Consider the following 25,309-nt stretch of genomic DNA (forward strand, 5'->3'; position numbering starts at 1 on the left):
GCATGGAGAAGCAAGTAAATATGTAGTCCTATAGAATATATTTGAACTTAAATACCTATCTATCAGCTTAAAATAGGCTGGTATAAAGAATAATATACATATTCCACATGAAAAACACAAACCAAATATTTACAAAAGATATAAATATAACAACAAAAAAGAACCTAAATAAAACACTAAAGAAAACCAGCAAACCACAGGGAAGAGATCAAGAGAAGAAAGGAACAGAGAACAACTATAAAAAACTAAAAACAATGGACAAAATGGTAATACATACTTACCAAAAATTACTTTAAATGTAAATGGATAAAACACTCCAATCAAAAGAAACAGAGCAGTACATGGATTAAAAAACATGACTCATTTATAAGTCTTACAAGAGACTCAATTCAAATCAAAAGACACACAGACTGAATATGAAGGGATAGAAAAGATTTTCTATGCAAAAATAAACAAAAAGAAACTAGAGTAGCAATATTTATATCAAAGTAGAGTTCCAAACAAAAAATATAAAAAATGACAAAAAGAACACTATATAATTATAAAGGGGGCCAATTCAAGAAGAGGATATAACAATGTAATAAGCATAAATATCTATGTACCCAAAATAAGAGCACCTAAATATACAAAGCAATTATGTATGGAACTAAAGTGGGAAGTCCACAATAAGACAACTAGAGTAAGGGATTTTTTTTTTTTTTTTTTTTGTATTTTTCTGAAGCTGGAAACGGGGAGAGACAGTCAGACAGACTCCTGCATGCGCCTGACCGGGATCCACCCGGCACGCCTACCAGGGGGCAATGCTCTGCCCCTCCGGGGCGTCGCTCTGTTGCGACCAGAGCCACTCTAGCGCCTGGGGCAGTGGCCAAGGAGCCATCCCCAGTGCCCGGGCCATCTTTGCTCCAATGGAGCCTCGGCTGCGGGAGGGGAAGAGAGAGACAGAGAGGAAGGAGAGGGGGAGGGGTGGAGAAGCAGATGGGTGCTTCTCCTGTGTGCCCTGGCCAGGAATCGAACCCGGGACCTCTCACGCCAGGCCGACGCTCTACCACTGAGCCAACCGGCCAGGGCCTAGAGTAAGGGATTTTAATACCTCATTTACATATGTGGAAAGACCACCTAGGCAGAAAATAATGAAATAATCTTAAATGTCATATTAGACAAGATAGACTTAATAAACATTTTAAAAACATTTCATTGAAAAATACACAATTTTTTGAAGTGCACATGGAATATTCTCCACATAGTAGGTCACATAGTAGGTCACAAAGAAGCCTAAATAAATTCAAGAAGACTAAAATCAGTAATAGAATCATGGTTGAGTGAGAATATTCCTTGGTTTCTTCCCTTAAAGTTACAAGTAAGACAACTTTAATTCAATAAACGATAACCTGCTCAATACACAAATATGTCTGAGAGATCCACAATTAAGACAGCTTAAGGTGGGCAAATTTGCAAATAAAGGAGGCAGGATTAGGGGAAGTACTGAGATGGGGGCGGCAGCCCTCCCACAACAGTCTGGAGATCCAGAGTGGCCAATGCACACTGCGGTTAAACCAGGTGACAAGGACAGGAATGTGGCATAGCAGTATGGCAGTCACAGGCTGGCACTAGGAGAAAGGCAAGGTCACAGACATTCAAATGTGCCTGTCCTCACCCACATACCTGACCTAGGTGATGCTATAGTGGTGGAGGTGTAGCTCACAGCCCAAACTTGGCAAACCAGAGGATGGGAAGGAGGCAGAAGTAACGTTATTTCTGAGTAACCAGTGCCACTTGTGCCTAAACCCAGCAGAGACACAGTTTAGCAAAACGATAGCAGTGAATTAGCAGCCATTGGCACTAGCCAGAAGACAAAGCAGCAGACACACACAAACCTGTCTCCCCTCACCACTCATTGCAGCATAACCTGGTAAAGGCAGTGGAGAATAGAGGATAGCACAGTGTATCTGGAAACTTCTGATTACAAGGAGGCAGTGCCAGGAACTCACAGTCCAGGAGTCCCAACACCCACTACATTCAACCAAGGGAATGGTACCTGAGATTAAAGCAATCTGGTTACGGAGGGAACACCCACCTCCTCCTAGATTCTAGGACCTAGAATATGAGGCATTTTCAATGATAGAGACAACATAGCTCAAACAAGATGCCAGAAGTTCCAGTAGTGCATGTAAGAAAAACATCTTGCACTACAGCAACATCTTCTAGAAAACAAAAGAAAACACCTCTACTTACAAACTCAAATTGTTATAAGCCAAATAGTACCTAAAAAGGAAAAGAAAAATTCAGCACCTCAAATGCCCTGTCAGAGAAAGAATTCATCAAGTACCATAAGTACAAAGAGAACAAGGTAGCTCAGCAAGAAAATGAAAAACCTCTAGAAACAAAACTTAAAAATATAAATTTTGATTTAAATGACAGAGAAGCCAAGATCTCACTTTAAAAAAAAACTCAGTAAGACACAAGAAAACTCATAAAGGTAGTTCAGTGAGCTCAGGAATAAAATCAATGAAAAATGGAATACTTTACCAAAGTAACTATAAAATAGAACCAAACTTAAACTGTGGAGCTGAAGAACTCAATATATAAGACGAAGAATGAATTAGAGCAGGGGTAGTCAACCTTTTTATACCTACCGCTCACTTTTGTATCTCTGTTAGTAGTAAAATTTTCTAACTGCCCACCAGTTCCACAGTAATGGTGATTTATAAAGTAGGGAAGTAACTTTACTTTATAAAATTTATAAAGCAGAGTTACAGCAAGTTAAAGCATATAATAATAATTACTTACCAAGTACTATATGTCGGATTTTCGCTAAGTTTGGCAGAATAAATTTATAAAACAACTTACTATAGTTAAATCTATCTTTTTATTTATACTTTGGTTTCTCTGCTACTGCCCACCATGAAAGCTGGAATGCTCACTAGTGGGCGCTAGGGACCAGGTTGACTACCACTGAATTAGAGTCCGAGAAACGGAGCAGACCAGATGAAAGAGAGAATTAGAAAACTTGAAGTCAGAAATCTAGAAGTGACTCAGGAGGAAGAACAGAATTGACAAAAAAAAAAATTAACAGCTTGGCCTGTGGTGGCACAGTGGATACAGCATCAACCTGACAGGGTAAGGTCACCAATCTGAAACCCCAGGCTTGCATGCTTAAGGCACATACCACAATCAATCAATGAACCACTAAAGTGAAGCAATTATGAGTTGATACTTCTCGCTCTACCCCCCCTCTCTCGTGCCTCTCTCTGTAAAATCAATAAATAAAATTAAAAAAATAAACAAATGTTACAGGAACTATCTGACTCCATTAAAAAGATCAATACAATAATAACTGGTATCCAAAAAGAAGAGTGGAAGAAGGAAAAAGAGAGCCCATTCAAAACATAATCAAAAAGTACTTCTCAAACATATAGAAAGAGCAGTACTCTTGAATTCACGAAGCTATTAGAACATCTAATTATTGCAATGTAAAAAGACATTCTCCAATATATTAAAACTGTCAAAAGCTAATTACAAAAAAAATACTGTCAAGGCAGCCCGAAAAAAATAAAGACAGTAACATATATAAAAAACCCATTACATGATCATGGTATTTCAGCAGAATCTTACAAGCTAGGACACAGCAATGAACTATTCAAAATATTGAAAGATAAAACTTACCAGCCAAGATTAATATATCCAGCAAAGTTATCCTTTAGATATGAAGAAGAAATAAAGGCTTTTCCAGACAAACAAAAGATAAGGAAATTTACCACCACAAGACCTGCAATACAAGAAATGTTGAAAGGAGCTCTTCTACCTAAAACAAAGTGATGAAACTATGAGTAAGATGACTAACAGCGCAGCAAACTACAATTCTGATTCAGAATAAGGTATTAAATACTTAATTGTAACATGAAGAATAATGAGGGAAAAAAGCATTAAAAAATATAACTTCCGTAATTTGAATTCAAACACAAAGCAAAAAAAAATGGGGGGGGGGATAATTTGTGACAATAAAAGCATAAAAGGGGAGGTGGAAAAGAAAAAAACTTGCACCAATGAATGAAGATATAATTATAAGAAAAAGGATTTTATATGTATGAAACAAATTTTTACATGAACATAATAGCAACAATAAAACAAATTTAGAACTGAGATATGTAACATTAAAAAATAAAAAAATATTTTAGAAAACAACTAAAATAAAATAAGAGATAGAAACAAAAGAGAAAAAGAACATAGAAACACAAAGTAACTGAAAACAAAATATATAATATGGCTACAGTAAATCCTCATATATCAATAACCACCCTCAATATAAGTGGATTGAACTCACCACACAATGCAATCAATATACAATCATGTATTACAGAAAAGTACACTTGAAATCTATATAATCTTATTAACCAATGTGACCCCCAAAAATTTAATTAAAAAGAAAAAAATATATATGGAAATTAATTTTCAGAGAAAGGATAATAGTAATATTTTTGTGACTGGAAACAAGAGAATTTAAAAATTAAAAGAGGTCAATAGTAAAAACAAACAAATAAACAAACAAGTCTCAACTTTATATTGCCTTGAGAAGACCCATCTCAACTACAAAGACAAACACAGGCTAAGTGAAGGGGTGAAAGCCAATAATCTAAGAAATGCAATCCAGGGAAAAGTGGGTATTGCTGTACTTATACCAGACAAAATAGAGTTCAATATATAAAAAATGGTAACAAGAGACAAAGATGGACATTTTATGATACAGGGAGCAATTCATCAAGAAGATATAACACACCAATATATGTATATGCATCCTATATGGGAACACCAAAATATAGAAAACAATTTGAAACAGTCAATAAGGGAAAGTTACAAAAACACAATTATAATAGGGGAAATAAACACCCACGGACAACTATGTATAGATCATCCAAACAGAAAGCCAATAAGAAAATACCACATTTAAATAATATTAGATTATAGACATAATTAATTATAGAGCTTTCCATTCCTAAATAACAGAATATACATTCACCTCAAGTATACATGGAACTTTCTCAAGGAAATAATCTATGTGGGAGCAGAAAATTGGTCTCAATAAATTCAAGAAGACTAAATCATACCAAACATAGTTTCCAACTACAGCAATATGATACTAATAATTAATTACAAGAAAACTTGAAAAAATATGAGAAAATTAAAAGACATGCTACATAGCAACAATTGGGCAAATAGGAAATAAAAGAACTCAGAGGATACACAGACAAATGAAATTGACAATATGACATGAAAATAAGTTTTACAAGCAAAGATAATTAGAAGAAGCCCCTTCAAGACTAGGAGGAAGGGTAGAGAAGAGGGGAAAGGGCTGGATGCGTACCTACATGCACAGTTGAGAAACTGGAGGGACATCTCAGCTATAGAGGACCCCTGAAGAGTGACAGGTCTCAATCTCATGATGGTCTCCCCAGACCGAAGCAAGAATGCCAGGAAGAGCAACATAACATCTGGTTGTAAATCAGTGAGGACTCTGTCTGCCAGAGTGAGACAGGAGACTGCTAGAAAAGCAGGTGCATTCTAAGAGTCAGCACACAAAATCTTGTTAACAGCAACCAAAGTATAAATAAAAAGATAGATTTAACTATAGTAAGTTGTTTTATAAATTTATTCTGCCAAATTTAGCAAAAATCCAACATAAAATACTTGATAAGTAATTATTATTATATGCTTTAACTTGCTGTAACTCTGCTTTATAAATTTTATAAAGTGAAGTTACTTCCCTACTTAATAAATCACCATTACTGTGGAACTGGTGGGCAGTTAGAAAATTTTACTACTAACAGAGATACAAAAGTGGGCGGTAGGTATAAAAAGGTTGATTAACCCTGTGCTTAAGTATGAACCCAGTCTCAGAGAGGTTTTTGAGAATGTGACACGAAAGACAAGGGAAATTAAAGCACAAATAAATGAGTGGAACTTCAAAAAGTTTCTGTGCAACAGCATCAACAACCTCCCTAAACTATAACCAAAACAAAAAGGCACCCAACAAATGGAAGAATATATTTGCATATGATACAGTTCTAAGACTCAAAATATATAAAAAAAAGTCATACAGTGTATCCCTAAAGTCATGGTGCACTTTTGACTGGTCACAGGAAAGCAAGAAAAGACGATAGAAATGTGAAATCTGCACCAAATAAAAGGAAAACCCTCCTAGTTTCTGTAGGATGATGTGGCAGCATGTGCGCATGCACAGATGATGACGTAACAACGTGTATACAGCGGAGCAGCCCATGGCCATCCCAGTTGAGATGTGGACGGTAAAGAGGAATGTTCAGTGTGTTCTGTGGCTCGCTAAATTCGAATCCGTGATCAAAGTGCAATGTGAATATTGGCACATTTATAACGAAGTGCCACCACACAGGAATAACATTACTTGGTGGGACAAGCAGTTGAAGGAAACCAGCAGTTTGGTGGAGAAACCCCGTTCTGGTAGGCCATCAGTCAGTGACGAGTCTGTAGAGGCTATACGAGATAGCTACCTAAGGAGCCCTAAAAAATCTGTGCGTGCATGTGCTCAACAATTACACCTAAGCAAGACTACAGTTCATAAGGTGTTAAAGAAATGTCTCTGTTTTATGGAGTACAAATTGCAGCTGTTGCACGCTATCAAACCAGCGGATAGACCCACATGATGCGTGTTTGCTACAGATATGCTTCATGAGATCGACAATGATGCAAGATTTTTGCAGAAGATTGTGTTTAGCGATGAGGCGACCTTCCATATCTGTGGACATGTTCATCGGCATAACGTCCGAATATGGGCTGCTAACAGCCTCATGCTTACGTTGAGTACGAACGTAACATCCCTAAAGTGAATGTGTGGTGTGGACTGATGCATGATAAGGTGATAGGCCCATTTTTTTTTGTGGAGCAGTCTGTGATGGCAAAGTCCTATCTTGACATGTTGGAATTGTATGCACTGCCACAATTTCCAGAAGGTATCATCTTTCAACAGGACGGCGCTCCTCCACACTACGCCACTACTGTTCGTGAGTTTCTGGATAGAACATTCCCCTGGCGGTGGATAGGCAAGGGTTGTCAAGCCATGGCTACCACGATCCCCGGATCTAACACCCTTAGACTTTTACTTTTGGGGTTATGTGAAGCAACATGTGTACACTGAACGTATCAACGACATTAATCACTTAAAACAGAGAATCAGACGTTATTCACTCTGTTACACCAGACGTCCTTACCCGTGTGTGGCAAGAACTTCACTATCGTTTGGATGTGTGTAGGGCAATAAATGGATCCCACATCGAATTGCACTGAATAGGTATGAAACTGAGAGAGTTTTCCTTTTATTTGGTGCAGATTTCACACTTCTATCATCTTTTGTTGCTTTCCTGAAACTGGTCAAAAGTGCACCATGACTTTACGGACACATGGTATAATAACAAGAATAAAACAAACAATCCCATTAAAAAATTGGCAGGGGCCCGAATAGAAACTTTTCCAAAGAAGACATGCAGATGGCAAAGACGTATAAAAAAATGCTTAATTACATTACTTATAAGAAAAATACAAATCGACACCACAATGATAACTTGAAACTGGTATAAAAACCCATTTTACCCCAATAAATTCAATTTAAAGATTTTAAAAATAAAAACAATTATAAGGAAGATAAAGAAAACTACAATGAGATACAATCTCATACCTGATAGCATGGTTATTATCAGTAAGGCAAGAAATAATAAGCATTGGAGAGAAGGTAGACAAAAAGGAATCCTCATACACTGCTGATAGTAATGTATATTGGTGTAGTAGTATCAAGGTTCCTCAAAAACTTAAGGACAGAGCTATCATATAACCCAGCAATCCCTTTCTGGGTATTTAAACCCAAAACTCAAAAACAGTTATTCCTAAAGTTGTATGTACCGCTATGTTCATTGTACCTTTATTCATGGTAGGTAGCCAAGACATGGAAACAGCCTAAGTTCCTTCAAAAGATGACTGGATAAAAAAAGACATGGTATATATACAATGGGATACTACTCAGGGTAAAAGAGATGAAATATTTCCATTTGTGACAACATGAATGGATCCTGAGATTATCATGTTACATGAAATAACTCAGACTGGAAAGGACAAGAATCATATGATTCCATTCATATGTGGGATATAAAACCGAAAGCAACAAATGAATAAAGCAAGCAAGCAAACAAACAAACCCATAAATATGGACAACAGAATAGTGCTTACCAAAGGGGAAGGAGTGGGGTGAAGACAAAAGGTAAAGGTAGTTACATACATGGTGATGGAATGTCAGACTTTGAGTGGTGAGCACACAATGGAACATACAGATAATGTATTATAAAGTTGCACTCCTGAATCTTACATAATGTTTTAAACCAATGTTAATCCAATAAATTAAAATGACAAAAGTAATAAAGTTCACTTTAAAACATTTTTAAAAAGAAGTAGTTTAGGAAATAAATGTGTGGTACAGAGGTCTGCAACATGAAGTAAATAATCAAATGCAACGTAAAACTTAAAAAATTATACGTTGCAAATTCTATTTTAATTATATAATCAATCCAGGTTTACAAGTTTTTAAAATCATTATTCAATTCCAATTAAGTTATTTTGGAGAAAAAATACTAGAACGATATCCTAAATTGAAAATCATTACGTACAACATCCATTGTCATTATCAATAAAATATTTATTTAAAAAAATGAAATCATATCAAGCAAATAAAACTAGAAAACTGGGAAAAATACAAATATCTGAAGACTAAACAATATGCTACTAAAATAAGTAATGAATCAAAGAGGAACTCAAACAAGAAATTAAAAACTATCTTGAAACAAGTAAAATTGAAAACAAAACTTTTAAAAATTTGTGGGATGCAGCAAAAGCAATTAGTTCTAAAATGGAAGTTTCATGGTTCTTCAGGCCTACATTACAAGCAAGAAAAAAATCCCAAATAAACAATGTAAATCTATCCCCCAAAGGAACTAGAAAAAGAACAAGCAAAATCCAAAGCAAATGGAAGGAAAATGTTAAGGTAAGTGAGGAAATACACAAAATGGAAATTAACAAAACAATAAAAAAATCAATAAAACTAAGACTGGTTCTTTAAAAAGATAAACATATCTTTAGCAAAACTCATCAGGAAAAAGAAAAAGCCCAGATAAATAAAATCATAACTGAAAGAGATGTTACAACCAATACCACAGAAATACAAAAGATTCATTAAAGAATACTATGAACAATTATATACCATCAAATTCAGCCATCAAAAGGAAATAGTCAAATTTCTAGAAGCATATAATCTCTCAAAACTGAATCAGGAAGAAGTACAAAATCTAAGATGACCAATTAGCAATAAAACTAAAGCAGTAATCAAAACTTCCCACAAATACAAGTCCAGGAGAATTCTTCTAAACTTCAAATAAGAATTAATACCTAAAATGATTTCAAAAAATTGAGAGCAAGAAATGCCTCCAAACTCATTTAATGAAGCCAGCATAACCCTGATACTAAAACTGGGTAAAGACATCACAAAAAAAGAAAATGACAAACCAATATCCTTGATGAACATAGATGTAAAAATTCTCAACAAAATATTAGCAAATCTAATTCAACAATGTATTAAAGGAAGTATACACCCTGACCAAGCAGGATGCATTCCAAGGATGCACGGATTGTTCAACTTCCATAAAACAATCAATATAATAAATCACATTAAAAATTAAAGATAAAAATTATATGATCATCTCAATAAATGCATAAAAATCATGAGAAAATTGATCACCTTTTTTATGATAAAAATTCTTAAAAGTGGTTGTAGAAGTAACATATCTCAACACAATAAAGGCCATATATAATAAACCCACAGCTAATATCATAATGGTGAAAAGGTGAAAGCCTTTCCTGATGTCCACTATTTCCACTTCAATTCAACATAGCTCTGGAAGTCCTAGCCAAAGCAATCAGAAATAGAAAAACACACATCTAAATTGAAAAGGAAGAAGTAAAACTCTAATTATTTGCAGATAACATGACATATATACACCAAATACTAAAGATTCCACCATAAATTTGAACTTTTAAATGACTTCAGTATAATTGCAGGATACCAAACCAATATACAGAAATCTGTTGCATTTCTATCAACCAATAACGAAGGATCAGAACAAGAAATTAAGAAAACAATGTTATTTATTGATACAATTGAATCAAACTGTATAAAATAGGTACAAATAAATTTAAATAAAAAGGTGATATTCCTGTACTCTAAAAACTATAAGACACTTAAGAAAGAAATTGAATATGACATAAATAAATGGAAGTATATCCCTTGTTTATGTATTGGAAGGATTAATATTGTTAAAATGTCCTTACTACCTAAAGTAAGATACAGACTCAATGCAATCCCTATTAAAATACCAATGCTAACAAAAATAAGTAATCAGAATTAGGACAAATAATCCTAAAATTTATATGGAACCACAAAGGACCCTAAATTGCCAAAGAAATTTTGAGAAAGAACAAAATGTGAGGATCATGCTCATTGATACTGAAACTATATTACAAAGCTATGACAATCAAAACAATATGGTACTGGCATAAAAAGAGACACATAGGTCGGTGGAACAGAGAGCCCAGAAATAAATCCTCACTTACACAGTCAATTAATCTATGATAAAAAAGACAAAAAATATACAATGAAGTAAAGACAGTCTCTTCTATAAGTGGTGTTGTCAACATTGGACAGATACATGCAAAAAAGGAAACTGAACCACATTTTTATACTGTATACAAAAATAAAGTAAAAATGAATCAAAGACTTCATACATACATATATTAGACATGAAACTATAAAACTCCTAAAAGAAAATATAGGCAGTAAGCTTTTTGACACAGCTCTTAGGAACACATTTTTGAATATATCTCCTCAGCAAGGGAAACATAAGAAAAAAATAAACAATAAGAACTACATCAAACTAAAAAGCCCCTATACAGCAAAGGAAAAATTAATAAAATGAAGACAACCTACTGACTAGGAGAAGATATAAATGATACATCTGACAAAGAGTTAACATCCAAAATATATAAAGAACTCATACAACTTAACACCAAAAAAACCCCCAAACAATCCAATTAAAAACTAGGTAGAGAATCTGAACAGACATTTCTCCCAAGAGGACATACAGATGGCCAACAGAAATATGAAAAGATGCTCAACATCATGAGTCAGGGAAATGCAAATAAAACCACAATGAGATATTACCTCACACCCATCAGGACAACCATCATCAATAAATCCACAAATGTTGGAAAGGAAGTGGAGAAAAGGGAACCCTTGTACACTGTTGTTGGGATTGTAATTAGTGTAGCCATTATGGAAAACAGAATGGTGACTCTTCAAAAAATTAAAAATAGAGCTGCCATATGATCCAGCAATTCCACTTCTGGGTATTTATCTGACGAAATCCAAAATACTAATTTGAAAATATAGGTGTGCCTCTACGTTCACTGCAGCATTACTAGTAACAGTCAAGATATAGAAGCAATTTAGATATCCATCAATATATAAATGGATAAAGATATATATGAATGAAATCTTGCCATATGCAACAACATAGATGGAGTTAGAGGGCTAATGATGCTAGATGAGGTGGGTCAAAGACAGACAGATACTGTATATCTCACTTATATATGGAATCTAAAAAAACCAAAGTAAATGAATAAAAACAAATAAAGACCCATAGATACAAAGAACAAGCTTATGGTTGACAAAGGGAAAAGGAATAAAATAAAAATGTATCTAATTCAGTGCTATTTATTAGACATTGCCTATCATCATGTATTATATTCCCTCCCTCTGTCACAAACCTTTTAAGAATATGCCCAGTATCTTATGTCCACAGATGGAAGAATGTAAAGCCTATAGTAAGACTCTTGGATTGGCAGTGTGTTGGGGACTGAAAAATAAAAAGGGTATTTTTCAGTTTGGATATCTAGGGGACAGAGGTGGTGGGCCCAACCCCCCACCTCACCTGTCTAATTAAGTTAACAAAGGGCTGTGCTTCAGTACTCAACCTGCCCGCCCGTGTTCCCTGGAAGAGACTGGAAGCATGTTTCTTCTTGGTGTAAAGTTAGATTGACTAGTATGGTGGGGATTGTCTTTGAGTTGCCTTGGAAACATCACTGAATTGCTAATGGCCCATGTTGTCCAGGAATAAAGACAGATGTCTTTCTGGGGGCAGCCATGTTTTGTCTCAAGAACAGTAGTGACTGTTGCCAGGCTATGGCATCCTCCTGAACCCATCCTGTATGTATATATCATCTTTAAGTCTCTATCTTTAATTCATTTTCATACCTTTTCCTGCTCAGGACCCTGGAATATACTTGTTGCAGCTGGCCCGCGGCAGCAGTGACAATCTAATAGTCTTTCCTTCAGTGCCACCACCTCTTCACTTCACCTTTTCTTCCACTAATCCTCAAGTAGATGATTATAAAAACACAAGAAAGCCCAGCGGTCATACAAAATGACCGCTGTTCTAGATATTATAAATAGTAATAAAAATGATTTGTGCAAAGGTGTCTGCTAATTCAAACTGAATTACCCAGGGCAGGCGGCGAGGACGCCCCTTTGCTTAGTGCCCCAAGGGGTTTCCCCCTTCTACTTGCTTAATTGCTTAAAGTAGAGTGCAATGAAGGAAACCACTGGTGGTACATTTCTTAAGAGCCACCGCTAGCTCAATAAATAAAGGTGATTTAAATAATAAAATGTTAATTCACATGTCAAAGATCTCTTTGTACACAACATTTCTTGTGTAGATCTTTCCATCATTTTTAAGCTCGCCTTGCAGAGGACTATCAATTATTTTTAATTTTACGTCCGTTCTTTCACGAGCTCTTGAACAGGCAACATAAAGTTGACCGTGTCCAAATGCAGGCTCAGGTAAAAAAATGCCAACATGCTTAAGCGTTTGGCCCTGAGACTTATTGATGGTCATAGCAAAGGCAAGTTTTACAGGAAATTGTCTACATCTCAATTGAAACGGCAACCCTGTTTGAGATGGAGCCAAATCAATTCTTGGAATGACATGTATTTCACCTTTAGAGGAGCCAGTCAAAGACTTAGCTATTATGACATTATTTTTCAATTGGAGAACCTCTAGTCTTGTACCATTGCAAAGACCCTTTCTGGTGTTAAGATTTCTTAACAGCATAATAATTGCTCCAATCTTTAACCTCAATTTGTGAGGTGGCATGCCAGAAGGCGGGACTATTTGAATGCCGTGGCAACTTCACCCCATTGGCTAGTACAGTTACGCAAGCAACCAATAAGCTATCAGCGACAAACAGACACTTAAGCCATATATAATAAAGATGATTGTACTGTCCTAAATATGTTCTTCCTTCTTTCCTTTCATCTATCTACCTATCCATCTTGCCTTTCATCAATGAAGCAAGTGTTAAGCCCTTACTCCATTAACTATAGTTATCAAGTAATAGCCTGAGTACTAAAGAGCTCACACAAATTCATAAACACTTATGATCTCAAAACGTAAGTGAACAGATCTTGGCTATTGTAAACCAGACAAATATCATATGATCTTACCTATATGTGGAAATCTAATGAACAAAATGAACTGAGGAATGGAATAGAGGCAGAGAGGTGGGTCACAGGGAGCAGAGGGATAGCTGTCAGAGGGAAGGGGGATAAGGTGATGGGATCAGAGAAGGTGAAGGGATTAGTGAAATTATATATACATAACACACAGATGCAGATAACAGGAGAGTAAATCCCAGAGGGAAGGGGGGAGGGGAGTTAGGGAGAGGAAGGCAAAGGGGGTATAATGGGGGCACGGGATTGAGGGAGTTATACTGAGTGGGACACTTGAATCCATGTTAATACAATAAATTAAAATTACTAATAAAATAATAAAGCTTAAGTGAACAAATGAAACAGACAATTCTCAAAAACAGAAGAAAAAAAACCCAATCCTGTTCACAACCATGGCTTACCTGTTAAGAAACAGTCAAAATTGTGGTCCTCCTAATATCCAAAATATACAAAGAACTCATAAAACTCAACAACAAACAATCCAAAAAAAAAAAAAATGGGAAGAGGACATGAACAGACACTTCTCTCAGGAAGAAATACAAATGGCTAACAGATATATGAAAAGATGCTCATCTTCATTAGTTATTAGAGAAATGCAAATCAAAACTGCAATGAGATACCGCCTCACACCTGTTAGATTAGCTATTATTAACAAGACAAGTAATAGCAAATGTTGGAGAGGCTGTGGAGAAAAAGGAACCCTCATACACTGTTGGTGGGAATGTAAAGTAGTACAACCATTATGGAAGAAAGTATGGTGGCTCCTCAAAAAACTGAAAATAGAACTACCTTATGACCCTGCAATCTCTCTACTGGGTATATACCCCCAAAACTCAGAAACATTGATACGTAAAGACACATGCAGCCCCATGTTCATTGCAGCATTGTTCACAGTGGCCAAGACATGGAAACAACCAAAAAGCCCTTCAATAGAAGACTGGATAAAGAAGATGTGGCACATATACACTATGGAATACTACTCAGTCATAAGAAATGATGACATCGGATCATTTACAACAAAATGGTGGGATCTTGATAACATTATACGAAGTGAAATAAGTAAATCAGAAAAAACCAAGAACTACATTATTCTATTTGTAGGTGGTACATAAAAACGAGACTAAGAGACATTGATAAGAGTGTGGTGGTTATGGGGGGGGGGCACAAAGAAAACTAGACAGAAGGTGACGGAGGACAATTTGACTTTGGGTGATGGGTATGCAACATAATTGCTTGACAAGATAACCTGGACATGTTTTCTTTGAATATATGTACCCCGATTTATTGATGTCACCCTAGTAAAATTAATAAAAAAAGGGGGGGAATTAAAAAAAACCGTGGTCCTCTTTATAGCAATGGTAATGGAAATAAATAGCAAATAAGTTTCTTCTCCCATACTGACTGATTAATTGGTAAGTGGCTTGCTTCCTTTTTGTGTGTGACAGAGACAGAGAGAGAGAGAGAGAGATAGGAAGAGAGAGAGATGAGATTCATCGATTATTTGTTGTGACACCTTAGTTGTTCATTGATTGCTTTCTCATATGTGCCTGGACCAGGGGCTACAGTAGAGCGAGGGACACTTTGCTGAAGCCAGTGATCGTGGGCTCAAGCCAGCGATCTTTAGGTTCAAGCCAGCAACCCAGCGCTCAAGCTGGATGAGAACATGCCCAAGCTGGTGACCTCTGGGTTTTGAACCTGGGTCCTCTACATCCTAGTCTGATGCTCTATCCACTGCACTGCTGCCTGGTCAGGTGGTAAATGGCTTCTTAAAGTGCTATGAGAAAAGGATTCTAAGGCCAAGTCTAGGCTCTAGGAAAAATCCAATGACCAATTAATTACCTATGTTTATCATGGATTTTGGGAACTATAATTGACAGCATGTGTCATGTTTCAGCCATGACCAGTAGTAGTACTACATCACGGAATAAATTTTATTTTGATTTCATGATTTTCCTTTCTTTTATAAAAATTTCCTTTTCATTGTTTGTGTATCTGTCAGAAATGCATATTAATACTAGAGGATGCCATTTTACTCCATCATGTTAATGAATGAAAAAATAAGAAAACTCAATGCTAGCAAGCTTTGGTGAAATAGGCACGCACAGTGTTAGAGTAATGGGATTGGTATTATTTTTCTGAAAGACCATTCAGTAATTTGCATAATTGCCTTGAGTCATTTATACTCTTCAACCATGCGATTCACTTTTGGGAATACATTCCAAGGAGATAATAAAACAACTGTTAGAAAGTAAACAACCTAAATGCACAACAGAAGAATAATGTATATAAAACAAAATTCTGTCCACCATATTATCTTTCATAAAGAAGGCATTAAATTTGAGTCCTTAAAAAGTCTCTACAGGCCTGATCAGGCGGTGGCACAGTGGACAGATTATCGGACTGGGATGCAGAGGACCCAGGTTCGAGACCCCAAGGTCGCCAGCTTGAGCGCAGGCTCATCTGGCTTGAGCAAAAAGCTCACCAGCTTGGACCCAAGGTCGCTGGCTTGAGCAAGGGGTTACTCAGTCTTCTGAAGGCCCGCAGTCAAGGCATAGATGAGAAAGCAGTCAATGAACAACTGAGGTGTCGCAACGAAAAACTGATGATTGATGCTTCTCATTTCTCTCTGTTCCTGTCTGTCTGTCCCTATCTATCCCTCTCTCTGACTCTCTCTCTGTCCCTGTAGAAAAAAAAAAAAAAGTCTCTACAGTATTGAGTCCTCTCAATTACTTTGAACAATAAAGTACCAGTTAGGAAAAACTAACACTAGCTTTAAGTGACTTAAAACAATGTAGCTTGGCTGCTTACTTGATGGGAGACCACTTGATGAACTTGTTCCCCCCCAAAAAGAAGCAAAGAAATTTAGTACAGATTTAATAATTATACATAGAGGTACAGCTTTAGTGTACTTTTGTGTAGCTTGAGCAAGGGGTCACTCACTCTGCTGTAGCCCCCCCACCCCTAATCAAGGCACATATGAGAAAGCAAAGCAATCAATGAACAACTAAGGTGCTGCAATGAATAATTAATGGTTCTCATCTCTTTTCCTTTCTATCTGTCCCTCTCTCATCTCTCTCTGTCTCTCACTCTCTCTCTTTCTCTCACACATACACATAAAGAGTTAACTGGTAGATTTAAAAAAAATAAATATCATATTCAAACACAACATCATCAGGCAACTAGATGAATTCTCCAGTCTTTTCTAGCCTTAGATTTGTTACTATCACAAGCAAAAAAAAAAAAAGCATAACTTAACCTCCAAATACAGATGTTAACATAGTCATTATCTAATCATGTTTATATCATCAGTCAGAACACATTAATTTTACTTTAGATTGAGAAATGGGAAAATTGGTTCCCTTGGCCTCCCAGAATGAAGAAAGAAGTGTTTCCTCTGATTGTGTATTATAGAACCAACAGTAGAGAATCATTTCTTCCTTAAATATTTGGTAGATCTCACCAGTGACATCAACTGGGCCAGGAATTTTCTGTTTTAGAAGGCTATTCATTATTCTTTAACTAAAAAAAATTTTTTTCCATTGGTTTGAAAGAGAGAGAGGAAAGGGGAGAGAGAGAGAGAGAAAGTGGGAGATAGAAAGAGAAAAAGAAAAGCATCAACTCATTGTTTCACTTAGTTGTTCTATTTAGTTGTGTACTTATTGCTTCTCATACATGCCCTGACCAGAGATTGAACCCACAATCTTGGTCAGCATGCAGGGATGACACTTTATCCATTGAGCAACCCAGCCAGGGCGTATTATTCTTTAATACATATAGAACTATTTAAATGATCTACTTCTCCTTGTATGAGTTTTGGTAGACTGTATCTTTCAAGGAATTTATATTTCATCTAAATTATCAGGTTTGTGGGCATAGAGTTATTTAGCATATTCCTGTCCACTGGACCTGTAATAATGGGACCTTTTTCATTTCTTGTATTAGTAATTTGTGCCTCTTCAATTTTTTTTCTTGGTTAGTCTGGCCAGAGGTACATCAATTTTATTGATCTTCAAAGAACCTGTGTTTGGTTTTACTGATTTTCTCTTTTGGTTTCCTATTTTCAATGTCACTGATATCTGCTCTAATTTTTATTTCTTATCTTTCTATTTTGGATATAATTTTCTCTTGTTTTTCTAATTTCCTAATGTAGAAATTTATATTGATTTTATAATTTTCTTCTTTTCTAATGCAGTATTCCCCCTCTTATTTACAAGGAATAGGTTCCAAGATGCCTAGCAGATGCCTGAGACCATGGGCAGTACCCAACCCTATATATGTGTATGTGTTTGTATGTGTGTGTACATAATGTTTTTTGCTATACATACATGCCTTTTCTCCTGAAAGGAAATATTTTACAGTCTCTGTTTGGCATATCTGCATGGCAAGTATTGTTACTCTTGAACTTTGGGGACATTATTAAGTAAAAGAAGGGTTACATGAACACAAGTACTGTGATACAATGACAGTTGATCCAATAACCTCTTAGACAACTAGTAAACACATAGAGTGTGTAACATACACAGCGTGGAGACTCTGGACAAAGGGATAATTCACATCCTGGGCAGGATGGAGTGAGATTTCATCATGCCACTCAGAATAGCATGCAATTTAAAACTTATAAATTGTTTACTTCTGGAACTTTCCATTTAATATTTTTAGGCCTCAGGGAGCTGAAACTGCAGATAAGAGGGAACTACCATAGATTTATCCAATGTTATAAATTTCCCTCTAAGTCCATGATGGGAACCTTTTTACAAAAACCGCCCACTTTTGTAGTGCTGGTCAACCTGGTCCCTCCCGCCCACTAGCGGGCGTTCTAGCTTTCATGGTGGGTGGTAGCAGAGCAACCAAATGGCACTGCGATTGGCCCACCATGAAAGCTGGACCACCCACTAGTGGGCGGGAGGGACCAGGTTGACTAGCACTGCAAAAGTGGGTGGTTTTTATAAAAAGGTTCGCCATCACGGCTATAAGTATTGCTTTCACTGCATCCCATAAATTTTGATAAGATGCATTTTCATTTTCATTTAGTGCAAAATATTTTAAAATTTCTCTTGAGATTTCTTGTATTAATTTGAAGTATGTCATTAAATCCAGCTCTCTTTTTTATTAATTTCTAGTTTAATTCTATTGTAATCTGAGAGAATACTTTCTATAATGATCTGTCTTTTTAAAATTTGTTAATGTATGTTTCATGGCCCAAAATGTGGTCTATTTGGTGAATGCTTTAAAAATATATGTATAATTTTTAAAGGGCAGCAAAGTAGTACTTGTATATACAAGATGTAGGAGGGTCAGGGCACAGCCATCCTAATGTTAGGAAGAATGGGTTGTAACTGGTGCTTGGGATAAAATTTACAGCAATCACTTTATATACAGATTCAAAATGTAACATCATATCTCAATGTTGAGACATGAATGACTTAAAACTTGATTCTAGTAGTAACAAATATTTGGCTTTAAAATTTATTTTCATAAAATGTAGTGAAAAAAGGTATTTATGATATGTTATTTCCATAAAAAAGGTACTTATGATATGATAGCCCTCACTATCTGAACTCAGAAATCAAAATGACTTGAATAGATGTTTTGAGATAAGACTGGAAAAAAGATAACCCTTGCCATTTAAACTTGCTATCCAAAGTCAAATAGATTTGGATAGTAAGGGCTACATATCTTTCCATTTGATAATAGCTATAAATGAATAGAACATATATCTAAATTTTGACTATGACAGCTACCTCTCTAAAACAGAGAGCGGGGCTGGGAAGGAGGGAAGATTGTGTCTAGGAAAACTGAATATTATTTTGTATTCAGAATCATTTTATATTTTAATACATGTAATGGTAGATTTTTATTATGAAATATGCTTATTTTTTAACTTACTCATTTTTTAAAGAGGGGGGAGAGAAAGAGAGAGAGAGAAATGGGCAGGAGCAGGAATCATCAACTCCCATATGTGCCTTGACTGGACAAGCTGAGGGTTTCAAACGGAGAGCTCAGTGTTCCAAGTCAATACTTTATCCACTGCGCCACCACAGGTCAGGCTGAAATATTATGCTTTAATAGCACAGGAAGAGCAGTTTACAAAGTCCTTTATATTACATGGTATCTACTGTGTAAATAATGCCTACTAAAAAGACTAGAAATAAATGTGTCTAAATGAAATAATTTTTACATCTATAATCTTCTCTACAAGCAAACTTTTCATACTGTAATCTTATTTCATTTATAATCAGAAAAATATATGTGATTTTAATACAATGTAAGTACTATAATATATAATAATAGAGGTATAAAAAGGTTTAATATTGGTATCAATTCTTTTGAGAAGTTCTAGTTAAGTCCTAGAAAAAAGATGCTTCAAATATAGCCTAATATAATAGAGCCATAGTTTATCAGGAAAAGGATATATAGCATTTACCACTGCCAAAAAGTGAGAACAAGCATGTACCATCAGGGGAATTTAAATAGTTCCACGTGACCAGAGTAAAACCTGTAAGAACGGTAGGTGGGGTGGGAGGAATACGTATACATATACATGTTGGGGCCAGAAGCTAATGAAAGAGTCCTGAGTTTTCAGAATGAAGAAAAATCTAAACCTAACCATCCTAGGCTAAGTTATTTCAATGTTTAATATTAAGTAAAATGTGACCTATAATAATTATATTTGGATACTTTCCTTTAACTACTTAAAACCAAACTAACTTTTTTCCTTTAAAACTAAATCAGAGACAAATTTATTGCCTATGGCAGGGTAGAGTTTAGCACATCCAACTCAAGAAACATCTATAAAATTGAACACAATCCTCAAAAACAACCATTTCAGGGTTCAAACAAAGGCATTTAAGTTGAGAAGTGTCTGATTATGAAAATCAGCTGAACCAAGCTTGGGAATCTGTGGTGCCCTTGCCTAAAGCTGCTCTCGTCCCCTCACCGCCTGCTCAGGTGTTAAGGGAGTTCTTGAAGGACAGGAATGGCTGTGCAGAAACAACAGCTTTAGTCTGGAAGAGGCTAACTTGATTTGGAGCAAAGTGCAAAAACCTAAATAGAGCATGGTCAGTAAAAGTAATAAACTTATTAGAAAACACATAGGAAAAGCAAGCAGCTATGCTAGCCTCAGGTTACACTTTTGGTAGAACTGGACTACTTAGAAATTAAAGAGAAAGATCTTGGAAATGAGAGAGGCACAGCTAGAAGGGCTACATAAGTTTCCTACGTAACCTTTGCTGCCTTTGTATTACCATAAGAACAATTATGGTAACACTTAATAAACTATTCTTTCTCAGTTTTGGTGAAGACAATCTATGCTATTGGTTTTCCAGATATCCCTTATAATTTTATGCTAGTGTTCCATCTAACAATGTTACAAATCTGTGCTTCTCAGCCTCTCATTACTAGAGGAGCAAGAATTTTGCCCAGCATTTGGTATAAGCCATAACACTATTTTACATTATTAACACAGCTTCCCAGGATAATGTTAGTAATTAAAGTAGAAAAAGTATACTTACTGTGTTATAATTTCAGAATTTGTAAAGCCGAGGTTGGTTAAACAACCTTCAGGTTTAGAAGACTCATGTGTATTTAAGGCTGGAGTGGTCTTAGTGGCAAGTACAGCTCTTTTTTTATCCTTTTCAAGTGCTTTTCTCTTCCCACCATTCTGGAAATATTCTCTGCATACACTGCAAGGCAAAATAAAATTATATTTTAAAACATTATGTATGAATATAAAATAAAAATTTAAAAAAGATTTTTGGAAAGTAATACTATGCTCTATGATACTATAATGCTAAATACTTGCAATCATACATTTGACAAAATGCATAGATTATACAAAACCAAAAGTGAACCCTAGTGAACCCTAGCCTGACCTGTGGTGGCACAGTGGATCAACTGTTGACATGGAACACTGACATCGCCAGTTTGAAACCTTGGGCCTTATTTGTCAAGGCTCATATGGTAGTTGATGCTTCCTGCTTCTCCCAGCCCCTTTAAAATAAAGTCTTAAAAAAAAAGTGAACCATAGCATAAACTATGGACATTGGATAATAATTATGTCAATGTGGGTTCATCGATTTTAACAAATGTACCACTCTGGGTGCATGTTGACAGGAGAGGTTCTGTGCATGTATGTTGGCATGGTCTATACAGAAACTATCTGTACTTTCTCTTCAAATTTGCTGTGACCCAAAACAGTTTTACATGAAAGGGGAAAAAAAACTCCAACTCAGAATAGATATCATGTGGAATCCAATATAATATCTTACATTGAGAAAAACACTATCTTCTATATCAGCGGTTCTCAACCTGTGGGTCGCGACCGCGGCTGGGGTCGAACGACCAAAACACAGGGGTCACCTAAAGCCATCGGGAATATATATTGATGGCTTTAGGCAACCCCTGAATTTTGGTCGTTAGACCCCCGCCGGGGTCGCGACCCACAGGTTGAGAACTGCTGCTCTATATAATATTCTTGCTAATATGCTTAACTTGGAATCACAAAGAAACAACCACATAAATCCAAACTGAAAGATTTTCACCCTCAGAAAGTGAAGAAAAATGTGAGTCAAGGATCCTATATCTAGCAAAGTTGTACATCTTGCAACAAAACCATAGAAAAACAGCTTTTGATATGTAAGAACTCAGGAAACCATCATGGTTACAAGCTGTTTTTAAAATATCTTCTAGATGCTGAACTTCACGAGATAGGAAATGTTGGTGAAGAGGATGGTAATGAATAAAAAGCATTAGATAAATTTTCTTAAAAAGATGTTTTATTGCCCTGGCCGGTTGGCTCAGCGGTAGAGCGTCGGCCTAGCGTGCGGAGGACCCGGGTTCGATTCCCGGCCAGGGCACATAGGAGAAGCGCCCATTTGCTTCTCCACCCCTCCGCCGCGCTTTCCTCTCTGTCTCTCTCTTCCCCTCCCGCAGCCAAGGCTCCATTGGAGCAAAGATGGCCCGGGCGCTGGGCATGGCTCTGTGGCCTCTGCCTCAGGCGCTAGAGTGGCTCTGGTCGCAATATGGCGACGCCCAGGATGGGCAGAGCATCGCCCCCTGGGGGGCAGAGCACCGCCCCTGGTGGGCGTGCCGGGTGGATCCCGGTCGGGCGCATGCGGGAGTCTGTCTGACTGTCACTCCCTGTTTCCAGCTTCAGAAAAATGAAAAAGAAAAAAAAAAAAGAAAAAAAAAAAAAAAAAAAAAAAAAAAAAAAGATGTTTTATTAAGCTTTGCACAGTGGCAGTATTTTAGCCACTGAGGTTTATCTGAGGCGTGATTATTGCTAATTGAAAACTTTTTCCCAAAAAAGATATTTTATAATGCTCAAATCCACAATTCCCAATGAAGATGAAACAGTTATAAATATTTATATAGTATTTATCATAGCAACCATCATAACAAAGCAGAAACTCCATGAGATGCATGGAAATACAGCTATAAACAGGGAATTCTAAAACATCACTCTCAACCAAGTGAATAAAAATAAGTTAGGATACTGATGCCCTGGAGAGCATAAGGTTTATTTTATCACTATTCAACAAACCTGGCTTTCAAACAGAGTACAGCTTCTTATCAAATGCACGTGAAATAGTCATATAAAGGACTTAATGTATGTATTAAATTATGAAGAAAACCATAGTAAAAGTCATTGCAGTCCTGGCCGGTTTGCTCAGTGGTAGAGCGTCGGCCTGGCGTGCAGGAGTCCTGGGTTTGATTCCTGCCCAAGGCACACAGGAGAAGCGCCCATCTGCTTCTCCACCCCTCCCCCTCTCCTTCCTTTCTGTCTCTCTCTTCCCCTCCCGCAGCCAAGGCTCCAATGGAGCAAAGTTTGCCCGGGCGCTGAGAATGGCTCTATGGCCTCTGCCTCAGGTGCTAGAATGGCTCTGGTTGCAACAGAGTGACGCCCCAGATGAGCAGAGCATCACCCCCTGGTAGGCGTGCCGGGTGGATCCCGGTCGGGTGCATGCGGGAGTCTGTCTGACTGCCTCCCCGTTTCCAACTTCAGAAAAATACAAAAAAAAAAAAAAAAGTCATTGCAAACAAAACCATACAATCACAATGTAATAAAACTAGAACTAACAACAAAATAGAACAAAAATCCATTTCACATGCAATTTTTTTTTTTTAATATTTTTCCAAAGTTAGAAGCAGGGAGGCAGTTAGACTCCCGCATGCGTCCAACCGAGATCCACCCGGCATACCACCAGGGGGTGATGCTCTGCCCATCTGGGGCGTTGCTCCTTTGCGGCCAGAGCCATTCTAATGCCTGAGGCGGAGGCCACAGAGCCAACCTCAGTGCCCAAGCCAACTTTGCTCCAATGGAGCCTTGGATGCAGGAGGGGAAGAGAGAGATAGAGAGGAAAGAGGGGGAAGGGTGGAGAAGCAGATAGGCGCTTCTCCTGTGTGCCCTGACTGGGAATCAAACCTGGGACTTCCACACATCGGGCTGACGCTCTACCACTGAGCCAATTGGGCAGGGCTTGCGATTTTTTTTTAATTAAAAAACTCTAGGGTCAAAGAGAAAATACTGTTAAAAATCAAAGAAATTCCTTAAAACAATGCCACAATAATGAAAACACCACAAATCAAAAAATAAGGAATGCAACTAAAATAGAAACCTGGAAAAATTCAAGACCTTTAAATATTATATCAGTACAAATAAAAGACTAATAAAAGACTAATAAAAATAAATAAATGTCCAACTCAAAGAATTAGTGAAAAAATATAAACCAAAAGAGAAGAAGAAAGTATTAATGATTTAGTAAAAAAAGGACCAACAAATATACACACTGGTTAACTTGCATAACTTTCTGCAAATAAAGCTGATAACTTACATAAAACAATTTTTCTATGAATATATACTAAATATAGAAATATAAGAAAATTCTGAAATTGACAGATGAAATAGAGATTTAAAAAGAACCAGTAATCCAATGAGAAATTCTACCAAGACTTCAAAAACTAGATAATCCCTTATTAATCAGGTTTTTTATTTTCTGTATCATGTTTTGATATCTTGGAGGGCCTTACACATCTAACGAGAAACTGCCAAATCCAACCAAGGCTAGCTAATTCCTAAAGATAACAATCAACTAACTTGGGAGCACACCTCTCAAATGCAAGCAAATATTTCCTTTATTTTATTCTCAAATGCCAAGCTATTAATTATGCTGCCCTAAATAAACCTAAGGTTGATACCATACAGTTAAGGACAGCTACTATTCCCCAAAGTCCAGCAGAATTAATCAAACTAGTCAACCCTAAACTACTTTTTAAAATTTTTATTTAGAAAATTGAATTTAACGAGGTGCCATTGATCAGTAAGAGTACACAGACGTCAACTAAACATTTCTATAGCATTTTAACTATTTGTTATGTTGTGTACCCATCACCCAAAGTCAAATCATTTTCTGTCACCTTATATTTGTCCTTCTTTACTCCCTTCCCTCTATACGCTCTCCCAAAAGCCCCTTCCTCTGGTAACCACTTCACTTCTATCTACAAATATTGATCAACTTGCGAACTATGCAACTTACAACCATTCGACTTTACGACCACAATCGCTAGCCACGACTGCTCCGCATCTGGCAGCGCAAGTGTTGCCCAGCTGGGAATACGACAGTGCGGACCAGCTTCCGGCAGCACTACCATCTCTGCATGCACCATTTCAACTGTTATCCC

The 25,309-nt window shown here is 36.7% G+C and overlaps 1 protein-coding gene and 1 pseudogene across 1 annotated transcript in view; one reads left to right on the forward strand and one right to left on the reverse strand.

Annotated features, from left to right (window-relative positions):
• Nucleotides 1–25,309, reverse strand: part of BMT2 (base methyltransferase of 25S rRNA 2 homolog) — a 168,906-nt gene that overhangs the window by 56,656 nt on the left and 86,941 nt on the right. The window contains exon 3 of the mRNA XM_066362511.1: nt 21,142–21,312. Coding sequence (XP_066218608.1) covers nt 21,142–21,312 — 171 coding nt within the window. The remainder of the gene's footprint in view (nt 1–21,141; nt 21,313–25,309) is intronic.
• Nucleotides 22,854–23,009, forward strand: LOC136396378 (U4 spliceosomal RNA; annotated as a pseudogene).

The sequence above is a fragment of the Saccopteryx leptura genome, chromosome 2, assembly GCF_036850995.1.
Source record: "Saccopteryx leptura isolate mSacLep1 chromosome 2, mSacLep1_pri_phased_curated, whole genome shotgun sequence".
Lineage (NCBI taxonomy): Eukaryota > Metazoa > Chordata > Mammalia > Chiroptera > Emballonuridae > Saccopteryx > Saccopteryx leptura.